Genomic DNA, 14211 nt, shown 5'->3' on the forward strand with positions numbered 1-14211 from the left:
CTTTGTTTAGTGGTGTCTTTTAATGACACTAGAGAAGCCATTTCTCCAGTGACTTTCTATGTTTATTTTGTCATCAACACCTCTAATAAAACAGCAGTTTGAGCCGTTATGTGTAGCATCCATCCCAAAGTGTAAAATTTAAAATCAGCAGCTAACTCTGCAAACGTCTTCGATAGAGTTCCCAGTTTCTTCAATTCACCTGGCTATCGTCTGGAGAGAGACTGCTTTTAGAAATATCCCTTTGTTTGGGGTCTAACTGCCAGGCTCTCCATGCATTGCTTAATAAACTCACCATCAGTAAGTTCTGATTTTTTTGCTATTAAAATATGCTGTGGCTCAAAGGGGTAGGATGCCAGACCCATATGCCGGAGGTGGGGGGTTCAAACCCAGCCCCGGCCAAAAGCTGCAAAAAAAAAAAAGCTACCACAAGGAAAAAAAAAAAAATACCACATAGCTAGCTTTTACAATCAAAATGATTTGAGTTCTAACTTTTAAAAAATAATTTGGTGGTAAGAGCTTTTCCAGTTCCGTTATTTTGTCCTTCTGACACAATCCTTCCTTTATACATATTAATTTGGCAGCATGTTTTTGCAAATAATGCCTTTTCAAATTATAGTCTTTGAAAATTTGTACCAATTCCCTACAAATTAAGCAGCATACCTTAATATCTGCCTCAACAAAATAGTAGTCATTTGTCCACTTTTTACTGAACATTCTTCCTTCATCTGTAATTTTTCTTTATGGGGGGTTCTATTTTCTTTTGAGATGTTGTAGAAGCCATGCTATGACTAAAAATATGACAGATAATGTATTGTATTTACTTTTATTATGAAAAATTAATTGGCAGGAAGACAGAAAACACCGTTAGGGCCCTTCTACATCTCGAACAATCCTCCCACCTCTACTTCTGAAGCACTGGGATCACAGGTGTGAGGGTGAGGCCCAGGCCCACCGCGCACCATGGTGAGTGAGGGGGAGGCACCCCCGACGGCACGAGTCCCTCAGTAATCATATAAGAACGCTCACATGGCTGCTGAACGACATTAAACGCCTGGTGTTGCAATGGTTAAATATTAGTGACACTCACTGCCTTGCCAAGTCACCACAAGCACATAAGCAACACGTGACGTGCTGGGAAGCGGGCACTCTGGAAGCCACACATGCATGCCAACAGCGAGAGCGGGCATGTGTTTATTTTATGTGCCATCGTGATGCAATATTGTTGTCTACAAAGTTCATGCTTGAGAAGCGCGTGATCAAGATCCACTACAAAAAACCACAGAAGGACTAACACTTTGGCCAGGCTTACGATTTTGTGTCAGGCTGCACTCAGCACCACCCTCAGCCACACGAAGCCCAGGGGCTGTGAGTTGGACACCCCTGCCTTACACCCTTCAGAAAATCACGTCAGAACACTGGGCACAGTGGTGCACACCTATGATCTCAGTGCTCTGGAAGTAGAGGGAGGAGGATTGTTTGAGGCCAGGAGTTCAAGACCACCCTGGGCAACACAGTGAGATCCTATTTCTAAAAAAAATACAAATAGCCAAGCATGGTGGCACACCTAAAATCCCAGCTACTTGGCAGGCTGAGACAGGAGGATCACTTGAGCCCAGGAGTTCAAGGCTTCAGTGAGCTATGATTGGGCCACTGCACACCAGCCCGGGTGACAAACTGAGACCCTGTCTCAAAAAAAGTTACCTCAAAATTGATCATCTCTGGCAGGGTATAGTGGCTCACACCTCTAATCCCAGCACTCTGGGAGGCTGAGGCAGGTGGACTGCCTGAGCTCAGAAATTTGAGACCAGCCTGAGCAAGAGCAAGATCCTATCTCTAAAAATAGCCAGACTGGCTGGGTGCCTGTAGCTCAATGGTTAGAGCGCTGGCCCCATGCATGGGGGGGGGGGCAGGGGGTTAGAACCCGGCCAGGGCCTGCTAATCAAACAAACAAAAAAAAGCCAGACACTGTGGTGGGCACGTAGTCCCAGCTACTCGAGAGGCTGAGGCAAGATGGTTTAAGCCCAAGAGTTAGAGGTTGCTGTGAGCTGTGACGCCATAGCACTTGCCACAGAACTCTACAGTAGAGGGCAACGAAGTGAGACTGTCTCAAAAAAACAAAAACAAAAATCAAAACTGATCATACATCTCAATACAAAATGCAAAACTATATAATTCTTAGAAGGTAACACAGGAGAATATCTGATGACCCGGGATTCGGTGTTGACTTTTTAAAATATAACACCAAAGGCTGATCTGTGGAACAATCACCAAGAAGCTGGACTTCGCTGAAATTAAAAACTGCTCCATTAAGACTCTGTTTAAAGAATGAGAAGACCAGCCACAGACTGGGAGAAAAGAACTGAAAAGAGAGAATGTCAAAAGACTGCAAAGAACTTTTTTTTTTTTGAGACAGAGATTATGTCACCCTCAGTAGAGTGCTGTCCTGTCACAGCTCACAGCAACCTCTAACTCCTGGGTTTAAGCGATTGTCTTGCCTCAGCCTCCCAAGTAGCTGAGCCTATAGGAGCCTGCCACAAAACCTGGCTTTTTTTTTTTTTTTTTGTAGTTGTCATTGTTTAGCAGGCCTGGGCTGGGTTCGAACCTGCCAGCCCCAGTGTATGTGGCTGGCGCCCTACTCACTGAGCTATGGGCGCTGAGCCAAACTACTTCTAAAACTCAACAAAAAGAAAATGAACAGATTTTATAACAGACAAAAAATTGAATAGAATCTCACCAAAGAGAAACAGAAAGCAAATAAGCACATGGAAAGAAGCTCAATCCTACACCAGGGAACTGGAACTTGAACAGCACCACACACTGACCAGGTGGCCGGCCCTCTGTGAGTGGGTGCAGGATGGTACAGCAGCTTTGGAAGACAGATGGCGGCTTGTTATGGAGCTAACCATGGCTGTGTCGGATCCTGCTGTCTTGCTCCCTGTTATTTACCCAAAGGAGTTGAAAACCTGCATCCACACAAACTCTACACACAGATGTTTACAGCAGCTGTATTCATAATTGCCAAAACTTGGAAGCAACCACAATGTCCTTCAACTGAGTAAACTGTAGAATATCTAGACAAAATACGTTTCAACGCTAAAGAGATATGCTACGGAGCCATGGAAGACACAGGGGCCCTCACGCACACAGTGCTAAGAGAATGCCAGTCTGGGAAGGCTGCACACTGGACTGGAAGGTCCCAACTAAGGACATTCTGGAAAAATTAGGAGACGTTAAAAGGATCAGTGGCTGCTGGGGTTCTGGGCTGAGGAAGGATGAACAGGCAGAGCACGGAGGACTTTCAGGGCAGTGAGACTATTGTGTGTGACACCAGGACAGCAGACACGTTACACGCCTGTCCAGACCCAGTGTCCAATGTGAAGGGTGAGCCCCTCATGTCAACTGTAGACTCTGGGTGACAGTCAGTTGCAGGGTCATCAGTCAAAACAAAGGAACCTTGTGGGGGTGTGGTATTGGGGAGGCTGCAGGTGTGTGGGCCATGGGAACTCCCTGTACTTTCTGCTCACTTCTGTAAACCTAAAAGTGCCCTAAAAAATAAGGTTTATTTAAGACAATATGAAGGGGAAGAGTATGGGTGTAGGCCATGGGGGCGGCCAGGCGGGGGCCCACATCAAGCCTTAAAGCACTCACTGGCTAGTTTACCCCAAGCCCACAGTTGGGGCCTGTGTCTGCCCTGGGGAGACTGAGGCACAAGCGGGGCTCATGCCTTCTCTTCTGGAGCCCCTGGCCCATTGGGAGAACAGAGGACATGCCTGTAACATGGGCACACACATGTGCAGCTACAGACCATGAGCTCACGGACAGATGACAGCTGGGTGGACAAAGGGTCACTCCTTGGCCAGGGAGTGCTGAGAAGTCCACTGAAGCCAAAAGTTGAGGGATGAAAGTGACCAATAATACAAACTGGGGGAATGGGCTGGATGACAGACAAGGGCAAGGCCCACCTGGCCCTGATAGCAGGAAAAGCTGACAGCTAGGTTAAGAGCGGCAGGGACTGGTGTCTGGTGGAAGCTGGGTGCACAGGGGTCCCCCAGATGGAGGTTGGAACACACATGGGAGGCTGTTTGGGCATGCCCCATCCCAAGCATAGCGTCCAGTGGACAGTGACTATACAGTTGGGGGGCTCCCTCAGCAGAGGCCCGGAAGTGAGGGCTCAGAGCAGCATGTAGGTCAGGTGGCTGAGGGGCCAGGAGGGACCTCTGGACCAGGGGCAGGGAGGAGGGCAGCAGGAAGGTCCAGTGAGGGAACCACAGCATAGCCAGAGCCCTCGTGACTGTATGAGAGGTGAAGCGGTGCCCTTGAAGGGAGGACAAGGAGGTCAGTGAAGGCAGGACGGGCTCAGGGGCCAAGCACCCTGGCCTTGACGGCTCTGCAGTGCCCCCTGGTGGCAAGGGCCTGGAGCTGCGCCCTTTGTCCTCTGGGCAGGTACCTCCCAGACCACGTCTGAGACAAGGGGTGGGGTGGAAGGATGGCATGGCTGCTGGTGTGTGGGGCAGGCTCTTGTCCTGTGAGGCCTTCCTGAGGCCCTGCTCTGGGAGGGAAAGGAGGGACAGACCACCAGAGAATTGAGTTTTTCAGGTTCTGTGGAAGAAGAAACAGGTGTAAGGACTGGCTGAGACCGGATGCCAGATGAGCTGGCTGAGGACCCACACAACATGCATCATGTCAGCCAGAGGCCCTGCCCACTCCTGGCCAGCCATGAGGCCAGGAACGGGACAGGGAGGTACGCTGATCAGCTGACCTTCCATGGCAGGTGCCCCTATAATGGAGCTAGTCCTGCTCTTACCAGGGCCCGCACCCTGTCCCAGGCCAGCACCTGACCAGGAGGTGCAAACTGGACCAAACCCCTAGTGGGTTGCAGGGCCCACAGCCACTTTCTCCATAAACAGCTCAGGCCCAGGCAGACCAGAGGGGAAAGAACATTCTTCAATGGGTGTCGTGTGCACAGACGCTTTCATCCAAAATGTCTTCTCCCCAAACCACCCTAACACAAAGACAAGCACCAGCACAGCACCACAGGCCTGCTCCTCCCTGCACCTGTGCTGCCCTGGAGCCCCATGGCCTGGACAGTGCACTCAACCACCATAGCTCAGCTCATCTCTAATACCCCCTTCTTCCTGAAAATTAAGAGAACTGAGACTCATTTACGTAATCTCATTTATAATCCCTATTTGCCATTTTGAGAAAGGCTAACACGTAGCAGCTGTCAGAAGTTTCCATTTTTGAAAGAAATATATTCTCTGTGGCTAGAGGGCCAGCTATAAAAATCCATTTTGTAATTAGCACAAATTTACTTCAATTAATCTTTGCCTGTAAATGTGGTATTTCTGCTTTCCTGATTAGCAGACTTACAAACTTAAATTTTTCTTCAAAAACTAAATAACTTGAACTGTTGAACCTAAGATCACAGAATAGTATTTCTCTACCCTATTCAATTCTCTTCCCCCAAAAGTGGCTTGGGTGTAAATTTTCAAAGACTCAAGAGTGTGGTGAGTCACAACTGCTTCTAAGAGGCAGAGACTAACTTGTCAGCTGTCTCTCCTTCACCTCCTGGGACAGATGTCTCAGATGACCCCACACATCCACACCTCCCTCCACAGGGAGACACCAAACTCCTGTCCTATTCCCAGACGGATGGCAACTGGCCTCCCGCTGCGGGCCAGATGGGTGAGACTGAACTCACAGCCCCGCGCTGGGCGCCTCCTGTGTGCATCACTTTCCAGTGAGCTCCAGCACCGTCTTCACCATGGCTCCGATGCCATCGTGGATATGGTGGAGTGCCGTCTCGCACATGAAGGCTGGGGTTGTGACCACTTTGTTTTTCTGGTCAACGTGAGCTTCGTGCACAGAAGTTAAGGAAAAAACATCACCTACCAAGGACCAGAGAGAATCTCAGGTTTAAACCACCACCCCACCACAACCCACCAAGCCAACTTCCCTCTGAACATATCCTGGACAGGGAAAATCCCTTCTGGTGCCATCCGTGCTGGCAGGACCCCACTCTCCACATTGTGCTGCTCAGTTAAACGAGACAGACTCAGCGTCCAGTTCACACATCTCCCATCTCAGGACAGGAGCTGCCTCCAGATGTGCTCTGTGCCAGCACCCTGCAGGCCAACCACGCACGCCCAATCCTGGGACAGAGGCTTCCACAAAAACCAGCCAGTGCCTCACCTTCCACCCCATGCAGGCTCCCTCCCCTGAACCCTTGCTGTTCCCTCACTCCTAGTTGTACCCCCACAGCAAGACCAGCAAGCACAGCTCCTGATGAAGAAACCACCTGCCAAGGCAGCCACAAAGGACGGTATCCCCAACACCGTCTTAGGGACAAATGTGCCCATCACAGGCCTGGTCCTGGCTGTCAGAAAGGATATGGTCACTCCCTTGACACAGTGCTTGGCACCCAAGGCCTTGATAGCGTCTGCTGTCCCAGCGTAGGGCCACTTGCCACCCTCTTCCTGCTCATGGCCCACGGTGACCTCGACCCCTCTGAGCACTTTGGCCGCGAGCACAGGCGCAATGCAGCACAAGCTAAAAGATGCAGAAGCACGGGTCAAGGGGCAGAGTGTGGGGACGTTGGGCGTGGCCAGGAACAGCTCCCAGGAGGGGTGGCCCAGAGTGACAGGGTCTCAGATGGTGCATGTGTGGAGATGACCCAGGCAGGGCTGTGGCTGAGGGGCTCTGACCAGGAGGGGACGCTGTGGGAAGGCTGGGCGTTAAGGACTGACTGGGGCACTTCTAGAAGTCCGCACCAGGGGAGTGGAGGCATCCACGTGAAAGGATTTCTGGATCTGGAAGGCAGCCATGACATCATGACAGTCCCTCTTGGTACAAACGAAAAGAATCGGCCTGTCTCCAAGACCTCAGAGCTCCCAGTCATGGCTCCTGGCTGACTGCAGACACCACTGGTCACACATACCCGATGGGCTTCCCGGCCTGGTGGAACTCCCTCAGGACGCGCTCCACATCTTTGTTAACATGGCAATCCTTCCCATCCACGGCAAACGTGCTCCTGCAGGGATAAAGGCCTGCCTCAGCGCCAGTTGGGGCCTATTCCTCTGGGGAGCTCCCCATCCCCAGCTCCTGGACTCTGAGGTCTGGGTCCACCAGGTGCTGAACAGTTGAAATGAGCAGCAAACTGTGTGAGAGATTATCTGGGTAATTATGTGTCTCACTTCCTTGTTTTTAAGCAGGAATACCATGGAAAGTGGGGGGAGCATTGAGATGGGTGGCCGATAGAGGTTGCTGAGACCCACCCCCAAAGTGGACCCTCTGGAGTCCGCTAAGTCAGGGGACCAAGAAAGCCCAGGAAGCAGGAAAAGAAACACGACCAACCCAGCAACACCGTGACAGGGTGACCTCACTGACAGAGACACCAGTCCTCCCCGCGGCACCACAAAGTCTAACAGTGCACAGGCTCTGCTGCTCCTCCTGCTCGGCTCTGCCCCATCCCTCTATCCCGGCATTTTTACTACGTGTTTGTTTGCTGGGCATCTTTGGGGTGAACAAGCGGTCACTGTCCTGACACGCAAACTGCTTTGGAGGGTGCCCAAGTGCCAAAACTGATCAGATTGTGAACTTTATTTTTTTTAATTTAATTTTTATTGGTTTTTTTGAGACAGAGTTTTGTGGCCCTTGGTAGAGTGCCATGGTGTCACAGCTCACAGCAATCTCAAACTCTTGGATTTAAGCAATTCTCTTGCATCAAGTAGCCGGGACTACAGGTACCCACTACAACACCTGGCTATTTTTAGAGATGGTGTCACACTCTGGCTCAGGCTGGTCTCGAATTCCTGAGCTCAGACAATCCACCCTTCTCGACCTCCCAGAGTGCTGGGATTATAGGCCTGAGCCACTGCACCCGGCCTAAATTGTGCACTTTAAACACACGGCCATCATTTATACTTCCAAAATGCTAATAAAAACAAGACTGAAAAGGATGTGAGCGGCCATTGGGGGAATTAGTTAACAGGTCATAGTTGGTTTACCCTGGAGACTCCACATCACTATTACACAGCTCACAAGCCACTCTAAGTACACTGGTCAGTAAACACAGAGCACAGAATGGTGTGTGGGATGCTGGTTACGTTTTTCACATACCCATATATGCAGAATCTTTTGGAAATAAAAAGCTGGCAGTGGCCAAGGAGTTGGGGTCAGAGTGGGAAGGCATCAGATCTCACCACAGCTGTGGCCAAACTAATCTGTGGGAACAGCAGCCGCTCCCTCCCAGGAGCTGGGCTTATAGCCATCTATCTTCCTTCTGGAAAGGTTGGCAAGAATGTGAGTGGAGCCCAGGATGGGGCTGCTTCATGAAAGGGGACATGAAGTCAGGGCACACTACAGGCACCCTGGGCCTGTGCAGAGCCTGGACTCAACACCCCTGCGTCTGCATGTCTCCCACAGCAGATGCAGACGGTGCACCAGGCCAAAGACGGTTTCATCAACCACAAATGCCTGGTTGGCCCAGTCCCCCTCTGGCCAGGTGATTAGGGTCAGAGCTAAGGGACACATGCCAGGTGGTCTCCATCAGCTCAAGTCTCACTCCAGACAGCATTTCAACAAAGAAACTGTAGGTCGTACAGACTGCTGTTTTTTCACGTCCTGCCGGGAGGCTGGAGAAGATGGCAGGATCTTCATGAGACACAGGAAAGCACTGGACCAAAGGACGGGGCCATGCTAGGTCTGGGGCTCAGGCAGCACCAAGGTCCACTGGCTTGTGGGCAGTGGGTGCAAGATGTGGGCTCTACCACAGGGCTGGGAAAATAGGGCCAGAATTGGGAGGCCGGAGTTGGCTTCCATGGGCAAGGGACAGTCCTGAGATTTTTTGTGTTTTTTTTTTTGAGACCAAGTCTCACTATGTTGCCCTCTGTAGAGTGCTATAATGTCCTGGCTCACAGTAACCTCAAACTCTTGGGCTCAAGCGATTCTCTTGCCTCAGCTTCCCAAGCAGCTGGGACGACAGGCGCCCTCTACAATGCCCAGCTATTTTTTGAGATAAGGTCTCACTTTGGCTCAGGCTCGTCTTAAACCCGTGAGCTCAGGAAATCCACCCGCCTCAGCCTCCCAAGTGCTGGGATTATAGGCATGAGCCGCCTGGCCAGCCCTAAGAGTTTTGAGAGAAAGGAAGGGCACAGGGAGAAGGAATGCCTCTGTCCCCTACCCAGTGCAGGATGCTCAGGGCAGCACAAGCAGCAGCCAGGAGGCTGCTGTGGTGGAATAAAGGTCAACTCGTCAGCTGGCTACGGGACAAGAGATGAAGTCAGCACAAGGATTCAAAGCAGGTGAGCAGAAGCAGCTGGGCACCTGCCCCTGCCCTGCTCCTCCCCAAGTCGGGCTGGAGGAGCTGACCTGGATGGAAGGTGAGACCAGCCCAGGGGGACACCAGCTTCAGTATGTTAATAAAAGATTCTGATGGACTCTTGCAGGCAGCAGGAAATACGGGCCAGAAGGCTGGTCAGGATATGGTCTAGGTGTCCTGCACTGTGGTGAAGACTGATGCCACATGAAGAGGGGCTGTTGGGGACAAGAGGACACAGAGAAAACAAGAGGCTGAGGGAAGGCTAGGGCCCCAGACTGAGTATGAGATGAGCCATCTATGGTCACCTTTGGAGAAAATCGACAGCACAGAGCCACAGAGGGAAGGAAGCAGGGGGTACTGACCATAGGCTCAGGGCCTGGTGGTGGAGCGGTGTGGGGGTGCCAGACCCTAGAGCTCCTAGAGCCAGACTCATGAGGAAGCAGGTAGGCGCCACTGGCTGAAGGTGGGGAGAGGAGAGGCTGCGGCGCCCCAGGAGGCGGCCTGGCCAAGGGAAGGCAAACTCAGCCAGCTCCCGTTCCCATGGATAGGAAGATTACATTCCACCACAGAAGCTCTGACTTATCCCTGGAGCAGGAGGGTCGACGGGCTATTTCTGCACCATAGCACACAAGCCACCTGCAGGAATTGCTCCTGCCAACTCTGCAGTGCTCTGTGGCAGGCCATTGTCACTGGGGAATTGGTCATGTGCCCCCTCGCAGGCAGGGACACACTGAGGACAGTACCAAGAGAATGTCCAAATATGCACAAGAGAGAAAGGAAATACACAGAATGAAAAGAGGATACGAAACCCAAATGCCTCAATGTGTGGGTGCCTGCCCGGCCCCCACAGCTCACGTTTCCAGTTATTACGGCAACAACCCAAACAGTAAAGCAAGAAAGGGCTCCCTTCCTCCTGTGAGGGCCAGCACCCAACTATCAAACAGGGAAAGCAATCTTTTACACTTCAAGATTCTCTGAGAGAAGTGGAATCCACAAAGAATCAATACCCAGAGACCAATGTCCCTGTAATGAGCCCCACAACATGGTGCTGGGTGAGGGACCCCTCTGACAGTGCCAGGTACCAGGAGTGTCTGGGAAAGCAAAGGACATGTGCCTCGTTGAAATGCTATCTAAGTCCCTTCCCCAGCAGTACAGGTCAGAAGCAGGCACAGGCACTGTCCAGACCCTAAAAACCCAGGGACTGCTCCTGCCACACACACCCCTCCCTGCCACTGCTCCACATGGAGAGCAGCACAGACTCCGAAACTGGAATACACACAGGTTTTTGGCAGCTCCAAAGCCTCCGGGAAAGATGGCAGCATCGTGGTTGCTTGCAGTGAGTGTGGCCAGGTCTGCAATCTTGCCACGGGCGATCCTCGCTGACTCAGTCAAAACATTCCTGAGAGAGAGCATAGCCCAACAAGAAGGTTCAGTGTATTCAGTGTATAGGCAGAAGACAAGGCAGGGGACATCAGCTGCAGAGGACACGTCTTCACACAGCTCTTGGCCAAAAGTGGGGGGGGGTGGGTGCTTGCACAGGTAGGGTTGTGACACTCCCAGGTCACTACCTGGAAAAGGCCATATAGTTCCAGCAATGCTAAACCTACTCTGGGGCCCTTTAGAGAAGCACTCAGAACCAACGGCAGATGACTCCAACCTTCTGTACCAGTCGGGTATCTGAAGCAGACAGAAAGCAGTGTCTCCCCTCAGCATGGTGGGGAGGAGGGAGATGAAGACGCTGCTGCCTGAGAGAGTGACATGACTTGATGGACAGCCCCACAGGCAGCGGCTAGCAGCCTAGGCTTAGGGGACAGCAGGAGCAGGCACAGGTTTTAGGGGCAGGGGCCAGAGTCTCAGCAGGAAAAGAAATCACAGGGGCCCCAACTGGGAGAACCATAGTTCCTAGGTGACAGAAGTGAGGTTTCTTCCTCCAATCCTATTCCTGCCCCTGCCTCTTGTGGTCTGAGGTCAGCTGGAAGGCACTGGAAAGCACCCTGCAAAAAGCGGTCACCTTGTGGTCAAAGGGGGAAGGCAAGGGGAGAAATGGCTCTAAGGGCACACATGGCCAGGACGGCACCCACCTCAGTAACAGAAATGCTGCTGGCAACTAGCTAACAAGGCGGGGAGCCACACAGGTGAGTAAGGCGGACGACCAAGCTGACAATGCCACCTTTGGTCAAAATAAAGGTAAAGCTGAAGCTTCACTCAGCGGGAAAGACCACGATTGGTATTTTCACTATTTCTGAAAGTACTGGAAGGTGAGAAATATCCCGAGCCACAGCAGCTTTACTTCCACAGAGGCCTGAGGATGACTGCTTTGAAGGACATCCATTTGAACACACAAATTCAGGCCACCCAAGAAAATCAAGCAAGCAATGAAAGACTGCCCTGTGAGAGGTGGGCAGAAGCTCTAGGTCCCAATCTTGTCTCCACACCTGGTTTCGCTTTCAGAAGGCTGTCCCTTGGAGTGGTCAATCACATGCATCTGAGGGACATCAGGAGCAAAGATCTGGACCTCAGCCCCGCCACGGCTCAGGTGCACCAGGATCCTGCATGGGAGAAAACCAGAAACGACTCTCTGAAACGTGCTCCAACCACCTTTGTGTTAAGGCAAATTTAAAAACAGGATTTTAGCTTATGACCAGGAGTAAATTACTAACCTACAGTAACATCCTATTCACTTTTCAAAAAGTGATGGGTGCCTTGCTAACCCAAATGCCCCCTATTCAATTCCCTATTACTTAGTGGGTTACAACTCCCCCAAAGCAGGCTGGGGAGATCACCTGGTCCCGGTACAGGTGGGACCAGGTAACTCAGCTGAGGCCACAGCCTGGATGTGCTCGTGTTCCCAGGCACCACCAAGCACTCAGCCTTTACCAAAGCCTGTGACTTGGCCCTGGGCCTCCAAGAATGAATCAGATGATGTGCTGGGTGGGGGCTAAGTTCAATTTCTAGCCTCTCCCAATATTCCCATCATAGGTGGCAGGAGACATGCATACACCAGGATGTGAGCAGGCAGGCAAGAGCTTGTCTCCCTAAGGGTGATGGACAACAGCTACCCAGGACCACAGCTAGCAGTCTGAAGCCTCGCTCTGTGCCAGCTGGGACTCCAAATGCCAGGAGCACTGCTCATGAGCCCCAAGACACCAGTGCCCTCACTGCTCCTTACAGAGGTGTAACTTGAGGCTTGAAGTACAGTGACTTGCCCAGAGTCATAGTTAGAATCTGGGCCTGGTCCTTGGGTTCTGCTACTGAAAGTAAACCACCCAGGCACATCAGACTCACGCTTTGCAGGTACACTAGGAGTCTCAAGCTCTTCCCTGGCTCACAGGCTCTTTCTCCCCCAGCTCAAGTCGCAACCCAAATCCTGGCCCTTTGCCCCCAGCACCCTTACTCTACGGTCACTGCCAACTCTGAACCAATTCAGGCCTGGGCAGGCCTAGTCACCCTGCACAGTGTCTTGGGCCTTTCTCTGCAGCCCAACACACCTAAACCACCTCTTACCTCTCCCCTCTCCAAAGCACTCTTGACCATGTGGGGAAAACAGAGCCATGGCCAAGCAGTAGGCCTAATACTCTGCAGGTTCTGCTCATAATAACTTCTAATAAAATATACAATCAGAATAGAAACAACTGACTAGTTTCATGAATGATAATCTAGCCACAGCCCACAATAGGATGCCATAATAACTGTACCAATGATGCAGCTGAGAACTCAATGGAAGGAAATTAGTTCCCCTGCAGGAGAAACATTCACATGTGGCAGATAAATGTATGTGTACTGAAAATCACCAAAATGAAATGGTGAGTGTTTACCTCCAAGTGAGACTACAATAAATGATACTTTAAAATATTTTAAATATATTTTAGTACCTCCCTGTCTTTTGACGCTCGTTTTTGCCTTTTCAGTCAGAAACAGGGTACAAAAAATACGTGCTTTCTCTAAATGGTTCAAAGAAAGGCAAATGCACCCAGAGGGGCCTTCCCGTGGCTCCAGAGTGGAGAACCAGCTGTCCTGAGGACTTACGCAGAGGCCTCGTGGATTTCGGTTCCGTCGTAGACTCCGCATCCAGACAGTACCTGCGAGAGCAGCGGAAGCTGACACGGGGAAGCCGAATTCAAGTGGCAGGCGATGACCTGGGTGGGAGGGGGCAACCTGGGCGGCGGGAGCTGCCCTGGAGGAGCCGATCGGGGAGGAGGGGCCGACGAAGCCGACCAGACTGGGGTCAACCCCGAGAGGCGGGAGGACGACGACGACTTTGGGGAACCGACTAAAGGAGGAGGGAAGGCCTAGGGAGAAGGAAGCGGACGAAAGGAGAGGGCAGACCCAGGCGGCGGGACGGCCCGCGCCCCCGCAGTCCACTCACCACGGCGACCCTGGCTGCGGGTCGCGGCGCGGAGCCGTGGAGAGCGGCGGCGCGCGGGACGGGCGTCCAGCTGCAGGCAAGCTGCGGCCGCAGGAGGCTGGGGAGTGACGCGAACGCGGAGGCCGCAGCCAGCCTCGACACCACCAGGACGCCAGCGGCGGCCATGGCGGGAAGGACGGCAGGGTCGGAAGGTCACACCACCACCACCACCGAGCCCGCCAGTCCACTAGAGGGCCCGCGCCTGCGCAGTCACCAGCAGGGCACGGATCCGCCCGCGGGCGGGGCGGGGCTGCGCGTGCGCAGTAGCTGGTGAGCGCCAGGCCCGGCGCCCGCCTACCGCTGGGTTCCTCCACGGCTGCCCACTCGGACCCGAGGCCGGAGGAGTCCCCCGCACGCCCACCGGGGCCGGAGCATCCCTGCCCTGGAGGCTTCCGGCGGCCCGACGCTGCCTGTGCCCGGGCTGAACAGCACTCTGGATTCAAATCCTCTGTATTGTCACCCTTGACTGACACCATCCTTTTTTTAA

General features: G+C 52.4%; 1 protein-coding gene across 1 annotated transcript; it reads right to left on the bottom strand.

Moving 5' to 3' along the window:
• Positions 1 to 5161: 5161 nt before the first annotated feature.
• GATD3 (glutamine amidotransferase class 1 domain containing 3) lies at positions 5162 to 14089 on the bottom strand. The gene is made up of 7 exons (XM_053565688.1): positions 13686 to 14089; positions 13346 to 13398; positions 11755 to 11868; positions 10599 to 10718; positions 6938 to 7030; positions 6393 to 6549; positions 5162 to 5859 (listed from the first exon to the last, which is right to left on the bottom strand). The coding sequence occupies exons 1-7, from the start codon at positions 13848 to 13850 to the stop codon at positions 5731 to 5733; spliced, it is 831 nt and encodes a 276-aa protein (XP_053421663.1). The 5' UTR covers positions 13851 to 14089; the 3' UTR covers positions 5162 to 5730.
• Between the last annotated feature and the right edge of the window lie 122 nt (positions 14090 to 14211).

Source organism: Nycticebus coucang, chromosome 16 (genome assembly GCF_027406575.1).
Source record: "Nycticebus coucang isolate mNycCou1 chromosome 16, mNycCou1.pri, whole genome shotgun sequence".
NCBI lineage: Eukaryota > Metazoa > Chordata > Mammalia > Primates > Lorisidae > Nycticebus > Nycticebus coucang.

Coding starts and splice junctions, on each gene's coding strand:
- GATD3 (XM_053565688.1), bottom strand. CDS start 13,850: ATGGCCGCCGCTGGCGTCCTGGTGGTGTCGAGGCTGGCTGCGGCCTCC. Junction 11,869..13,345: donor GAAATCCACGAGGCCTCTGC/GTAAGTCCTCAG, acceptor TCTCCCATGCAG/GATCCTGGTGCACCTGAGCC. Junction 7,031..10,598: donor TTTGGAGCTGCCAAAAACCT/GTGTGTATTCCA, acceptor TTATCCCTGCAG/GAGCACGTTTGCCGTGGATG.